Genomic DNA, 13,498 nt, shown 5'->3' with positions numbered 1-13,498 from the left:
TCCATCCCCCACCTCCCGTCCTAGGGAATCTTGAAAATGCTGGTAAGTTGCACAAGACGACCATAAATAATGTAAAGATAATTATAATATGCCAGAAATAAAGAATACTAAAAATATGTTACTATCTTCCGTACGAAAGCACGATTGCCTACCGTCAACGTAACCGCTTGGCTCGAATCATTATCAACACGGAATCTCCGCTTCGACGGGGAAAATAAGAAAGGGAAAAAAAGAAAAGAAAACGCCGGTGTAACAGAGTGGTCACTGAGTCAGAAAGCAAATATCGAGATTAAGGGTACTGCGTCACGCTGAGGACAAGAACGTTCGTGGAAAGGGGGTCCCGCGTGAAGAACAATAAAAAGATAGAAGTGAAACGACTGTGCCGGCGGTGCGAATATGGAGTAAGATAAGGCCATGCTCCACTGTATGCTCCTATGAAAAAGTGAATGAGCATAGAGGTGCAGCGTGGGAAAGTGAAATAATGGCAAACCGCAAGCTTGGCAATAGGTACGGGAATCCATGGACATAGGCTGTTCATGGCGAGAAGGAATGCCAGAACGAGGTGATCGAGACAGAGAGACAAACGAAGGGAAGAAACAGGAAATTTGGGGTATCGTAGTTATTCGCCCAGGCCGATTCGCTCAAACAACGCCCACGCCAAGCTATTTCGTGTGTATGAAGACCGCAGGGATGAAAAAAGCAAACGAAAGAAAAGGTACTGTTACAAGAGCCATGATGACGGGCTAAAGAGCGGGTCATCGAGAAAACGGTAACCTTCGAGACCGAACACATCTCTCAGATCGATTGAATCCGTCAAGGCTAATCCTCCCAGATCGTTTCGAGATCTAGATCATGCCGCCCCTCTGCCCCACAGACACTCCACCGTTTTCGACCCATGGCAAATCGCAAGGACGGTGAATTGTGAAGGTCCATGGCATTTCTTCTCCGAATGACATCACTATTTCCGGCAGATTCATCGGCTTTATCGGCAGCAGCTTTTAGTTTTGCGATACGATCGGCTTCTATTGCAGCAGCTTCGGCGTCGGGGATATCAGGTATTGTTTCTAAAGATGAAATACTAGGGCTGCGGGAGCGCATGCTCGATGGTGTGGAAGGCATGGATGAGGCGGTAGAGAAGGCGTACGAGGGGTATGGTTCGTTAAATCGCGCAGAGATAACAAGACTTTGCTGCGAAGGCGAAGGGCTCGTACTTCTAGGCCATCCACTCGTAGTGGACGAAGGGTTAAGCGGTGAAGAAGGTCGACGACGGGCCAAGCGGGGAAATGTGTTGTGAATTCCGGGAGATAAGGAACCGGCTGGCATCGAAGTGACCTCCAGGTGAGCTCGAGGCGATTCAGAAATGCTTTGGGGTTCCGGCTGCTCTGCTATCGGCTCGGATATATTCAGAGTGCTCATAGTCGGGCAAGTTGCTTCATCCGACGAAGTGCGAAGTGGACTGGGTCGTCGAAGAGGCAACTCATGTCTACCTTGACTGCTGGTGAAGATATATCGACCCCGGGAATCCAGACCTGGCGATGAGTGAGCACGCGTCATGCACGGTGCTGCGGGCGATCCAGCGAAAGACCGCGATCGAAGGTGCGTCTTGGCTAGAGGGCTCCGTGTGCGAGGTGGTGGAATATGTAGTGGAGGAGGCAATGGGCTTTGTATTTGGGCTATTTCGGAAGTTATTCCATTGTGCTGCAGAGAAGCCTCTTCAGCGGCTTGATCGTCGCCATTCGGGGAACTGACAGACTCGGGAGGGCTCGGCGGAAGCATGATATCTTCTGGAGCCGGAAGAGTAGTCGCCATTTTGCCGAAATGTTGTATCTCTCGTTGTCAGCAAACTGTTGAAAGCCTGATTAATCACGAGGACATGTTGGGGGGGGCGGGTTGAGGTCTGTCAGCGCGCCGTCGCTGGTATTATCCGCAAACTCTCGCATCAAAATGCTGGAGTTCCTGGAGGAGAGTGCCTGCGGTGACTGTAGCCGTTATGCAGCCGGCCACTGGCTATGCCGTTCAAACAGTGGGATAGAGTCGGGTTCTCCCGGGACGAGCGTGACAGGCATGAAGAAAGGCTCTGTGTTCAAGGCACCGGGAAACGGGCGGTTGACCCTTTTGAACTGTGTGAGGAGCACATGCAACCTGAAGATCTCATGGAAGAAAGAAGGTCATGATGGACAGTCGACTTAGGCACGCGACGCAGGGGCACAAAGGGCGTTGGACAGAGAAGAGTCGAGAAGGGTCAGGAGAAGCCTTCCGTCTTCGCTGTGCCGGCTCGCCAAGACCCGCTGCCGTTCTTGCGTCCCGCTGACTCAGCGCGGCTCCAACCTTCGACTTCGGCCAGCCGCATTTTTTCACCACTTTTTGATGGAGAAGAGAAAAAAAGGCTCTGGACCCTCGCCAATAGGTGCTGATCCTTGGTGTCCAACGCACATCCATGTCATCAGGAGAAATTGTTGCTCTCAACTTCAACACAGTGGTAGCGGGCCATCCCCCAAGCGGGTTACGCTGTACTCCCTACAGGCCCGTTTGATCAATTTTCGTTTCAAGATAGCCTCCTTCATCTTGTCCAAACGGAAATCGAAACTTGCAGACATTTCCGTTGTTGAAATTATACTAAAGTTTGGCCGGGTTGCCGGATTACTGCTGTTCCCGAGACAAAACGTGAAACCCTCCAATCCAAAGCAAATATCAGGATAGATAATTTTTTTGATACTCCAGTTCTCTACAGAAGCAGGCTGATGTCTGACTTGATTGCGTATTGTTATCCTTCCAGACAGAACTCACATCTTCCGTACTTAATGATGACGTGCGATACCAAAGGATAAGCAGTTGCCAATATTTGGGCTTGGGACTTCTGGGGTCCGTCTTGCTTCCGGATATTCTGTCAATAACGGGAACTACAGTCGCGATGTTATTGTGCAACATGAATCTACTACCCAGCTACAACTGCCGCACTCTACAAGCTTTCATGATTTGTTGTTAGACTGTCTTTCGAGTTCGTCTGTCCAGGTCTCGAGCCTAGCCAGCAACTATGGAGAAGTTGAGCATTACCGGCACAATGAACAGAGTTGTATTAACTTTGATTGGCCATTGGGGAACTTCTCACAATGAAACAGCCAGTAGGGTGCAAGGTATCAAGCGGGATATCAAAAACAGGTGAAACATGCATTTACAATTGGTGGGATATGTATGGGGCACTCTGCATTCGAATGCATCAACTGTGTCACACGCCATGCAATGGTCCAACAAACTCCAAAAAGCAATGACCCAGAAAATTTCCAGTCGACACTTCAATCATCCAAGGATGATTTCTCTCGTAGCTTTTCCGCGGGTCTCATGGTTTACAACTAATTAGGAACCTCCGGGAGAGTGTGGTACTTGATTGTTTTTGTGCCAGTCCAGCCATCCAACGATTCCTCGCCCATATCTTTTCCAAACCCGCTCATCTTAATGCCTCCAAACGGCACATTCGCGTGGACCATACCCCATGAATTAACGGTAACCTGTCCGCTTTCCAGCGCTCGGCTTACACGATCAGCTCTAGAAACATTGTTCGTAAAGATGGCACTGCTCAAGCCGTATTCGGTATTATTTGCCTTTTGGATAGCCTCGCTTTCTGTTTTGAATTTGGAAATGGCCTGGGAGTAGTTCGTGAGTCATACGAGAATACGATCAACGATGGTAAAGTGATAAATAGGAGGAGAACGGTTGCCATGTACTTACCGCCACAGGGCCAAAGATCTCCTCCCTCATGATCGTCATGTCCTCGTTGACGTCGACGAAGGCCGTGTTCTCGATGTAACCAGGTGCGGGCTGGCCTCCGCCGTGCAACAGACGAGCTCCTTCATCTTGGCCCTTTTTGATATACCCCATGATCTTCGAGTGTTGATCGGCACTAACGATGGGGCCTTTGGTTGTATTGCTCAGTAGAGGGTCGCCGGCAACGGCTTTTGTGGAAGCGGCGGAGAATGCAGCAATGAACTTTTCATAGATACCCTCCTGAACATATATTCTTGAACCTGCGACACAGATCTGGCCATTGTTAGCTGTAATACCGAGCGTGGCCCAAAACACAGCATTTTTCAGGTCAGCATCGTCGAAAATAATGGTTGGGCCCTTGCCACCAAGTTCCAAGGTGACCTTTTTCAGATTCGAAGACGCGGCGGCTTTCATGATGGCGCGTCCCGTAAGAGTGCTGCCAGTGAAGGCAATCTTTCTCACGTCCATATGTTCAGAGAGCGCTCTCCCTGCCACAGCTCCAAGTCCGGTTACGATGTTCACAACACCTGCAGGAAAACCTGCTTCTTTAATCAATGCAGCCAGCTTGATACCATAGAGAGGAGTAAGCTCCGAGGTCTTGAGAACCAGCGTATTTCCAGCGGCGATACAAGGAGCTAGCTTCCACATCGTGACTATCCTAAGAACATGTTAGCTTCATAAACATATGTGGGTAAGAGCAACGCATGGAACGGGAATCTACAGCGGCGCATTCCAAGGCACGATGGCTGCACAAACACCAAGAGGCTCCCTGTGAGTGTAGGCAATGCCACTGGGGATAGCAATAGATTTTCCATCGATCTTATCTGCCCACCCGGCGAAATATCTCAATGTCTCGACGGAATGGGGAACATGCATCCCCTTCGAGCCGCTGAGGAGAATGCCGCCATCAAGAGCTTCGAGATTCGCGAACTCATCGACATCTCGTTCGATGAGGTCGGCCAGCTTGAGCATCAACGATTGACGGGTGGTGGGAGGAGTTGCTTTCCAGGTTGTGTAGAAAGCATCTTTCGCAGATTGAACTGCAGCATTGATGTCTTCTTCGCTGGCTGCTGCGATAGTTGCCAGGAGATCCCCATTCGCTGGGTTTGTGGTATCAAGAGTGGTTCCAGTCAAAGATGGAACAAACTCATTGTTGATAAACAGACCAGTTGGGACTTTGCAAAGCGTTAGCGCAATGGCCCTGCAACGTAATGCCGTTGATCGGGGGACCGCTTACTCTCTATCGAGCGCCCTTCAGCTCCTTGTAGGGTAACAGTCTTGGCGGCCATTATTCCGACAGAACTCTTTGTTCTCATTAACTATTCCGTATAACCTTCGACTCGTCCCGGAGTGGACCAGTAGACACGGTCCATACCGTGAATATGTACCCTTTCCAGGCCATGAGCCTGAACGTTCATCACCCCGCTCTTCTTTACCCCAGGTTATTACCGGCGAATTGCGGAACGCTTTTGGTACCATTTCATCGCAGGGAAGACCGCGGCCCCGGTATCGAAACCATGCAGCTTGCAACATCCGGTACAGAAACAATACCACCCCTCATACTCACGCAAAACGGGTGGGGATGTAGTTTGGTTAAGCTTTGAGCTAGTGGAGACTAACTTTAAACTTGCGACATATTCGAACGGTGATTGGCTAAAGTGGTGTGGAGCGGGGCGGGTCAAGTTTCTCCCGTTCGAGGCTGGGAACCAACCATTTTCCTTCCACACATCGTGCTATCAAGACATCAGGCTGGTGGGTTCGGCTTTGGACACGACCAAGGCCGGATCCAAAGTCGAGCAGAGTTTTGGCTACTTGGATTATGATAGTCGATATGCCTTTACCTCGTGCGGCGATCAATGGCAGTTTCCGCTGTTGGGACGTTGATTCCGCGTCGCACCCCTCCTGACATCGTTCGTGGACAGCTATAACTCACTGTTGGACCCCCTCCCAGATACACAACCACAACCGATACTCCAAAGCCAGCCTAGCTTTCGAGCTTCGTACACAATGGATCACCCAGTACACCCTCTCCTCACCCTTCAACCTTCGGAGGTTCGTCGAGCCAGCAAGATCGTCAAGGACAAGTTTGCTGGCCGACACGTCTTGTTCCGCATTATTGCCGTCAAGGAGCCCCCTAAAGATGAAGTCGTTCAGTTTCTCGAAGCGGAGAGGGCGGGGCGCCCATTGAGATACCCGGCTCGCCGTATCTACGTCAGCTATCAATTCAAAGGAGAATCCGAGGCGTTCGAGGACATCGTTGAACTTTACAGCGGGTCGGTTGTTCACCATCGACAGCTCCCGCGAGGTATGCATCTGCCTTCGTCTCAGGATGATATGTTGGCTGTCCAAAATCTCGTGTTGGATGATCCACTAGTCAAGAGCGAGATTGCACGATTGAATCTTCCTCTAAACACTGAGGTGGTCCCAGAGACTTGGCCTTACGGCAAGGAGAATGATATTCCGGATCCAAAGCGTTACCAGGTGTGGTTCTTCTTGAAATCGATTGATCCAGGGGTTCAAAGACACCCGTCTGCCAACCACTTCGCCCACCCCCTCGACTTTTCGGCTGTCGTTGATGATGTCACGAAGAAGGTAATTCGCATTGACAGGCTGCCGATGGGTTGGGGATTGGACAGCATTTCGGGAGACAACGATCAGTGGCAGCCCAATCCGGATGCAGAGTATGCCACCGATCTGCAGCCGTCCATCCGCTGTGACGTTAAACCAATTTGCATCCAGCAGCCCGAAGGCGTGAGCTTCAGGGTAGAGGCAAATGATCAGGTTGTTCATTGGCAAAAGTGGCGATTCCATCTTGACTTCAACTGGCGCGAGGGCGCTGTTCTCCGTGATGTTAGTTACGATGGTCGTCCGCTGTTTTACCGCCTTTCTTTGGCTGAGATGACTGTTCCCTATGCCGATCCCCGCTCCCCGTTCCATCGTAAGAGTGCCTACGACTTGGGCGAAGGTGGTGTCGGCATTACTGCCAATAATCTTCAGCTGGGATGTGATTGTCTGGGTTCGATCAGGTACTTCGATCGTTGGATAAGTGACGAGCGTGGAGAGCCAGAAATCAGAAAGAACTGTATTTGTATGCACGAAGTGGATGCTGGGATCGGGTGGAAGCATACAAACTACCGAAATGGTCGTGCTGAAGTGACCCGTGCTCGGGAGCTCGTTATTCAGACTGTGAGTTATCTCCATTTTTCAGGATCCAGATTTGGCTATTACTCATTATACTTGATTAGATTATGACTATTTCAAATTACGAGTACATTCTTTGCTGGATTTTAGACACTGCTGGTGCCCTCCATTACGAAGTCCGTGCCACTGGTATCATGTCTGTGGTTCCCGCTGATCAGAGAGAAGATTTTACGAAGTTAGACTATGGTATTATGGTCTCTCCTGGTGTGATGGCTCCATCACATCAACATATATTTTGTCTTCGTCTTGACCCTGCTATGGATGGATACAACTCGTCAGTTGTTAAATACGATGAGACCATTCCGGAGCCAATGAACCCGGCAACTAACCCATATGGTGTGATGTATCGTGTTAAAGAGACACCCATCACGGAATCTGGATATTTAGACCTTAATCCAGCTACCAACCGCACCGTCAAGATCGTGTCCAATGATAGTCGCAATTCAGTTACTGGGCACCAAAAAGGCTACAAAATCCACATTCCTGCCACACAATTGCTGCTCGCAGATCCCAACTCTGTGCATTTCCGCCGTGCCGCATTTGCAGACCACCATTTCTATTTCACCCGACAGAGTGAGAACGAATTATACCCAGCTGGAGAATTCCCATGGCAGTCAATCGGTGGACTTGAAGAAGACTCGGGTTTGCGCCAGTGGGCCGCGAGAAAAGATCCGCTGGTTCCCGGAAACGGAGTTGTTTGGACAATCTTTGGATTCACGCACAACCCACGCCCGGAAGACTGGCCGGTCATGCCTTGCGAGGTTTTTCGTCTTGCCATTAAGCCTAGCCATTTCTTCGATAAGAATCCTGCTTTAGATATGCCAGCAAGCGAACAAAAGACCAACAAGAGTACATTGGTCGAGCCAGAGAAGAGCGCTGGGGGAGCTTGCTGCCCTGACTTATAACCTTTTAGAGAAATGCTCTTCCGAATTATGCATACGGAGGCCCAAATGGACCTTTTTTTTTTTTTTTTTTTTTTTTTTAACTATCTAGCTAGTATCGTTATTTTATGAATGGAATCGACTTACGGGAATACAGGACCATAATCCTTTTTTTGAATCCACCTTCGTTATATCGAAGCCACTAAAGGATCTCGGGCTAAATTATAGCGCAGCCGGAAAGAGTCATTATAACACGAATGTATGCCTGTTAGTATACATAACGTCTTGCAGCGGTTGATTAGGCTTTCTATTATCTTCACTAGGCGTGTCCGCCTCTACGATATCTAGCAAGAGTTCGATTGGTACTTTAACTATCATTTATCAACCCAAGTAACTAAATTGAAAGTTTCTCGTTGGGGTCCTTCTGACCCATGCCATAAGATTTTGATTCACTCCAATCTGCCGGGCAAGTAATATATATATATATATATATATATTTGAACGGTCAACATGTATCGAATAGGGGCGGCAGTGGGCATATAGCTGACCTTGGATTCCACTTTGCTGAAGCTTCCAAGAAAGCTGGTTGGCTACGTCACTCACCGAAATATAGCAACACCAATTCGACCGAACTTATCTCTACCTAGGGAACTGCACGAGCCTCGAGGTGTGAGCTTCTCAGACTATCCCTATGCCTGGGTATTTGGCATTAATGGCTTATCGACAAATTAATAGGGTTCATGTTGCGGGTTTTGATTCGAGTCCTCCATCCTAGGGGAAGAGTACCTCTTGCTGACCGGAAATCGCGGGTAGATCGACAAATCATGGCGAGAGCAACCAGGCGTAATGTTGCAACCCACAATTACAAAATCTCCGGCACCGAGTCGGAGTCGTCACTATCTTCTGCGGTCAGTGATTATGGGGAAACCATCGCCGCAATCCAGGCCAATGGATTCGCCAAGTCAAAAACAGAACATTTGGATATGCTGGATCCAGAAATAGATTCAGAGGAGCCAGCTGAGGAGGAGGAGGTGAAAGGAGCTGCGGCGCGGCGGCCACCACCTGTGAACAGTGATTATTTGCCTCTCCCCTGGAGAGGACGCCTAGGATATGTGGGTGTCACTGCGTAGTAACTGAGATGTGAAAGAACCCTTGCTGATGACTTTAAGGCCTGTCTTTGCACGTATCTCCGGAACTGTAACCCTCCTGTCTTTTGCTCCCGTACATGTCGGATTGCGTCCATTCTTGAGTATCGGCACCCTTTAAAGGACCCCTCTCAACCTGCGCATCCGACGAAAAACCGTCCAGATCGGGATCAAACCCCAGACGTTGTTAGGGGCGAAGTATATGTTCAGGCCCTTGGCCTTGCGAATGCAAGGGACATAATAAAGATGCTGCGCTGGAATGAGCGGTTTGGCATACGGTTTATGAGGCTGAGCAGTGAAATGTTTCCATTTGCCAGCCATCCCGAACATGGATACAAGCTCGCACCGTTTGCGTCTGAAGCACTAGCAGACGCTGGTAAAGTTGCCACAGAATTAGGTCATAGACTGACAGTTCACCCTGGTCAAGTATGATTTTTTGTTCGCTTTAAGAATCTACCCTTGCTGAGATTTTGTTCTATAAAGTTCACTCAACTCGGCTCACCACGCCGCGAGGTCATTGAAAGCTCAATCCGAGACCTTGAATATCATGCCGAAATGTTGGGCCTCCTGAAGTTACCGCCGCAACAAGACCTGGATGCCGTTATGATTGTCCACATGGGTGGGACTTTTGGAGATAAACAGGTAACCCTGAAGAGGTTCAAGGCTGTTTACAAAACCTTATCACAGGATATTAAAAAAAGGTTAGTTTTGGAGAATGACGATGTCAACTGGACAGTTCATGACCTGCTGCCTGTCTGCGAAGAACTTGATATTCCTTTGGTTCTTGATTATCACCATCACAATATCAACTTCGATGCCGATAAAATCCGTGAAGGCACTTTGGATATTATAAAGTTATATGACCGAATTAGAGCTACATGGACTAAAAAGGGAATCACACAAAAGATGCACTATTCAGAGCCGACACCGTCCGCAATTACGAAAATGCAGCGGCGAAAACACAATTCAAGGGTACAGATGCTACCACCCTGTGACCCAACTATGGACTTGATGATTGAAGCCAAGGATAAAGAACAAGCTGTCTTCGACTTGATGAAGACCTACAAGCTTCCTGGCTTTGAAAAAGTGAATGAAATTATTCCACATGTCAGACCCCGTGAATTAGAGGACGGGATTGACATTGGTGGCCCTGAAAGGAGGGTTTATTGGCCTGTTGGCATGGAGCACTGGCTTCGGCCTGAAAAGCGGGTTGTAAAGCGCAAAATGAAAAATGATGAACCAGGGAGCAACAAGAGTGGTCCCAGAACAAAGGCAATGGCCGAGGAATCGGAGGGCGAAGGGATCATGACTAAAAGGCCTGCCAGGAGGAAATCTTTAAAGGCAAAGGCAAAATCAAAGAAAACCTGAGATCTCGGCTCTTGGCTATATCAAGAGAATGCCCTAGGCTGAATTGTATATTTGAACAATATAGAACGTGGTTATGCTTGTTGGAGCCGGGTAGAAGGCCGATAGATTCCATAAACTTCAGAGGATTCAATAAGACATTCTGTCTGTACGGCTTGGGTATCAGAAGACCTCTCAGGACGCCCTGACACATCCGTTCGATCATAATAGTAAAATCCAGAGAAGGAATGTTGATAGGCTTTGTTCAACGGGTAGTCATGTGATCTTTCCGTGTGCCGCAGGGATCCCTGAAGGTTCAGACTAGGAATGCAACGTCAAACAATCCGAATCATCGCCGCTCGAGGCTTGGGACACGATTTGGAATCACGCATCCTCAAAGGCCACAAGAGAGCTTGTCCAGTATCCACTGTTATTTTGGTTCCAGCTCCCTCTGCTGACAGGTTCACAATGATCACTATTCCTTGTAGGAATACCATCCAAAAAAGCCCAATTCCACCAGCATGACAATTCCACAGTCTGTGTGGTTCCCGCGAGTTATCCTGCTAGCCATTGTCTGCACAGGCATCCTATGGCCATCAGCATGGCAGCCGGTGGTTTCAGCCCTCTATCGCTACCTCTATACATGGCCATTTTTTAACCGAAGCTTCTTTGAGACCTTTGAGACGGTGCTCTGCTACATCACCATCGAGCCCATTTACACCGCGCGATTCGCGAGGAACCCCTCGCGTCGTATCGATATGAGAGATGGGGCGAACTCCGGCAATAAAGCTCGACCGAAGCTCCCAAAGATGAAGCGGCCGTCTCGTCGACTCCGGGAGCTTCTCATCTATGTTTCGCCCTTGTTGCTGCTCGACTTGACCCTGATCAAAAAGTACGCTGGTGTTGACATCAACGCCATCAGGGTGAGTGGCGGTTACCCCCCGGCCTCACCGACAACCCCGGGGCATATTAAGACCACCTTTCTCGCACCGACACTGCATCGCTTCTCCTGGAAGTCGCCGCTACAGTTGGTGCGAGCACTGCCTCACGAGCCGCCGACAAGCCGTCGTGTTCTGCTGGAGCTGGCCGTATCATTGTTCATATATGACGCGCTGTTCTTCGTTATTCACATTGCCTTTCACCGGATCCAGGCGCTGCATCGCATTCACGGCCCTCACCACGGCCATTTGGAGATTCACCCGCAGGTCACCAACCGCTTATCTGTCGCAGAACGTGTTTCCTTGATCCTGCTGGCCAATTTTTCTTTGAATATCATCGGGAGCCATGTCTTGACGCGCACCCTGTTTGTACCCGTGTTTGTCTACCTGCTGATCGAGGTGCACTCCGGTGTTGACCTCGACTGGCAGTACGACAAGATCCTTCCTCAGGGTTGGGGTGCTGGGCCTAGAAAGCATGCTTTGCACCATCGGGAAGGCAAACGGTTTTATCAGCCGTTTTTTTGTTGGTGGGATAATTGGCTGGAGTCATTAGAGGGAGCCCGGATCGATTAATCAGGGAGTGGTGGGCTTGATCCCAAGTTCAGCTGTTCGTGGCTGAATTCGAGCAATAGCCCCGTTGGTCTATGCGTTGATGAGTGGGTGGCATCAAAACTGGTTTGAATATGCTGCCCTGGTTTTTGTTTATTCAATCTTAAACGGCATATCGGTCCTGGGAAGATTATGTTGTAAAGGATAACAGGAGCGGCAACCTAGCAACCACCATACCAACATGCTGGAAGAAAGCAACGAGAATGTAGTGTGGAGTCAGGAAAAAGGGGGAAAGGTGACAGGACCTGTTACCATAGAATTGAAGAAGCCCATCAGGCTGGACAGAAAGATTTATTACTAGCAAACACAGCAAGAAAGATAATGCAATTAAATACTCCGTACTCTCCGTACCCCGTACAGGTTGTCATCTGGATCGCGACTATATTATTCATTATCTCTCTCTCCCCCCCTTTTTTTTTTTTTTTTTTTTTTTGATTTTCAATTTTGGTTTGCCGTATTTCTCTCCCTGCATAGCTTCAGCTTACGTGATGTCCACCTTTCCACAAGATGTAAAGAGAAATATAAAGATAGTCCTAATGCCAGGCTAGCTGCGTCTCTCCTCCATTCCAAAAAATATTCCCTCCCGTTCCAAGGGATGACAATGCGCTCTTCATATCTGGGAAATGTACATGCATCCCAACGTAGCCTTGGCTTCGTCTGCCGTTACATACCCTCTTTTGTTACGGGCGATCACTCCTCGCAACGGCACCGCCGCTCAGTTTATGAAATCGCGGGAACTTCTCTCCGTGGCTCACTGTGTGTTAGTCCTTTCCGCAACACTCTACGAGCTGCATCAACAGCGGCGGGATTGGGACCCGCACGCCACCGCTCTGGAATCTGAACGGCATCCTTTGTCTGAGAAGAAAAACCATATCAATATCCTCGAGGCGAAACCGCCACTTGCGAACGCGATTCTGGCGTTTGAGTGCGGCTACCTGATCCAGGATTTTGCAGTGCTTGTCTTGGGGGCACGACGAACGGCAAGCGATGGCCGTGCGCGATCTGTGCTGGCGCGGAACGTCAATTGGCGGGTGTTGGGCTGGCATCACTTGGGCGTCGTTGCTGGCCTTGGTATGTTTCAATGGCGTGCACAGCGCGGAGAGGCCAAGGGAGTGCTCATTCTTCTGATAATGATGTTGATGAATGGCTCGTGAGTGCCCCTCAGTGTCGCTTTCGCCGTAGCTTCTTCCCCCCACCCCCCAAATCTTCCCTTGTAAAGCTATAAAACCAAGAATAAAAGCAACTACGCTCCTATGCTCTAGGTCCTATTTGATCCCTCTGGAGGGAAATGAAGCTAACGCAAGAAAAAAATTGTCGGTATAGCACTCCCATTGGAACTCTACACTGGTTCCTGGCAAAGTTCCGTCCTGGATGGAGAGGCAGCATCTGCGTGACACACGCTCTATATCTCGCTACCTATGCGATGGTTCGGGTTTATCTTCTGTACTGGACTGTGAAGCTGTTTGGCGCCTGGACTGGTGTATCCGCCCTCGAGGCCTTCCGCCGTCTACGTTGGCAGTGCCAGTTGGGCACTGGGGTTATCATGGCCTCAAACACAGCTTGGTTGCTCATTGGGATCAGAAAATGGGTATGTAAATATCTGATCAGATAATTGAGA

General features: G+C 49.3%; 6 protein-coding genes across 7 annotated transcripts; 4 read left to right on the top strand and 2 right to left on the bottom strand.

The window, feature by feature from the left end:
- Positions 1-713: 713 nt before the first annotated feature.
- D8B26_002681 (uncharacterized protein) lies at positions 714-1,809 on the bottom strand (the record flags this gene model as incomplete). Its single annotated transcript, XM_003069149.2, has 1 exon — positions 714-1,809. The coding sequence occupies one exon, from the start codon at positions 1,807-1,809 to the stop codon at positions 820-822; it is 990 nt and encodes a 329-aa protein (XP_003069195.1). The 3' UTR covers positions 714-819.
- A 1,203-nt stretch (positions 1,810-3,012) lies between these two features.
- Positions 3,013-5,299, bottom strand: D8B26_002680 (uncharacterized protein). 2 transcript variants are annotated; one of them, XM_066123918.1, is made up of 5 exons: positions 5,138-5,299; positions 5,000-5,066; positions 4,484-4,937; positions 3,727-4,420; positions 3,137-3,641 (listed from the first exon to the last, which is right to left on the bottom strand). In XM_066123918.1, the coding sequence occupies exons 1-5, from the start codon at positions 5,162-5,164 to the stop codon at positions 3,351-3,353; spliced, it is 1,533 nt and encodes a 510-aa protein (XP_065979993.1). In that variant the 5' UTR covers positions 5,165-5,299; the 3' UTR covers positions 3,137-3,350. The 2 variants fall into 2 exon arrangements, with proteins under 2 accessions (XP_003069194.2, XP_065979993.1); XM_003069148.2 differs by having other exon boundaries at positions 3,013-3,641; positions 5,000-5,299.
- A 212-nt stretch (positions 5,300-5,511) lies between these two features.
- D8B26_002679 (uncharacterized protein) lies at positions 5,512-7,941 on the top strand. Its single transcript, XM_003069147.2, has 2 exons — positions 5,512-6,948; positions 7,008-7,941. Exons 1-2 carry the CDS (start codon positions 5,770-5,772, stop codon positions 7,866-7,868), a joined length of 2,040 nt encoding a protein of 679 aa, XP_003069193.2. The 5' UTR covers positions 5,512-5,769; the 3' UTR covers positions 7,869-7,941.
- Positions 7,942-8,517: 576 nt separating this feature from the next.
- Positions 8,518-10,510, top strand: MUS18 (UV-damage endonuclease). Its single transcript, XM_003069146.2, has 3 exons — positions 8,518-8,956; positions 9,014-9,415; positions 9,473-10,510. The coding sequence occupies exons 1-3, from the start codon at positions 8,585-8,587 to the stop codon at positions 10,355-10,357; spliced, it is 1,659 nt and encodes a 552-aa protein (XP_003069192.2). The 5' UTR covers positions 8,518-8,584; the 3' UTR covers positions 10,358-10,510.
- A 344-nt stretch (positions 10,511-10,854) lies between these two features.
- Positions 10,855-12,155, top strand: D8B26_002677 (uncharacterized protein; the record flags this gene model as incomplete). Its single annotated transcript, XM_003069145.2, has 1 exon — positions 10,855-12,155. The coding sequence occupies one exon, from the start codon at positions 10,855-10,857 to the stop codon at positions 11,842-11,844; it is 990 nt and encodes a 329-aa protein (XP_003069191.1). The 3' UTR covers positions 11,845-12,155.
- Positions 12,156-12,503: 348 nt separating this feature from the next.
- Positions 12,504-13,492, top strand: D8B26_002676 (uncharacterized protein; the record flags this gene model as incomplete). The annotated part of the gene is made up of 2 exons (XM_066123917.1): positions 12,504-13,030; positions 13,204-13,492. The coding sequence occupies 2 exons, from the start codon at positions 12,504-12,506 to the stop codon at positions 13,490-13,492; spliced, it is 816 nt and encodes a 271-aa protein (XP_065979992.1).
- Between the last annotated feature and the right edge of the window lie 6 nt (positions 13,493-13,498).

Source organism: Coccidioides posadasii, chromosome 2 (genome assembly GCF_018416015.2).
Source record: "Coccidioides posadasii str. Silveira chromosome 2, complete sequence".
Lineage (NCBI taxonomy): Eukaryota > Fungi > Ascomycota > Eurotiomycetes > Onygenales > Onygenaceae > Coccidioides > Coccidioides posadasii.
The sequence above is the reverse complement of the archived record's forward strand: the minus strand, read 5'-3'. Positions and strand labels throughout refer to the sequence as shown.

Coding starts and splice junctions, on each gene's coding strand:
- D8B26_002679 (XM_003069147.2), top strand. CDS start 5,770: ATGGATCACCCAGTACACCCTCTCCTCACCCTTCAACCTTCGGAGGTT. Junction 6,949..7,007: donor GGGAGCTCGTTATTCAGACT/GTGAGTTATCTC, acceptor ATACTTGATTAG/ATTATGACTATTTCAAATTA.
- D8B26_002680 (XM_066123918.1), bottom strand. CDS start 5,164: ATGGCCTGGAAAGGGTACATATTCACG. Junction 5,067..5,137: donor GGAAAGGGTACATATTCACG/GTATGGACCGTG, acceptor ATGAGAACAAAG/AGTTCTGTCGGAATAATGGC. Junction 4,421..4,483: donor GTGCCTTGGAATGCGCCGCT/GTAGATTCCCGT, acceptor ACATGTTCTTAG/GATAGTCACGATGTGGAAGC.
- MUS18 (XM_003069146.2), top strand. CDS start 8,585: ATGTTGCGGGTTTTGATTCGAGTCCTCCATCCTAGGGGAAGAGTACCT. Junction 8,957..9,013: donor GGAGAGGACGCCTAGGATAT/GTGGGTGTCACT, acceptor GATGACTTTAAG/GCCTGTCTTTGCACGTATCT. Junction 9,416..9,472: donor TGACAGTTCACCCTGGTCAA/GTATGATTTTTT, acceptor TGTTCTATAAAG/TTCACTCAACTCGGCTCACC.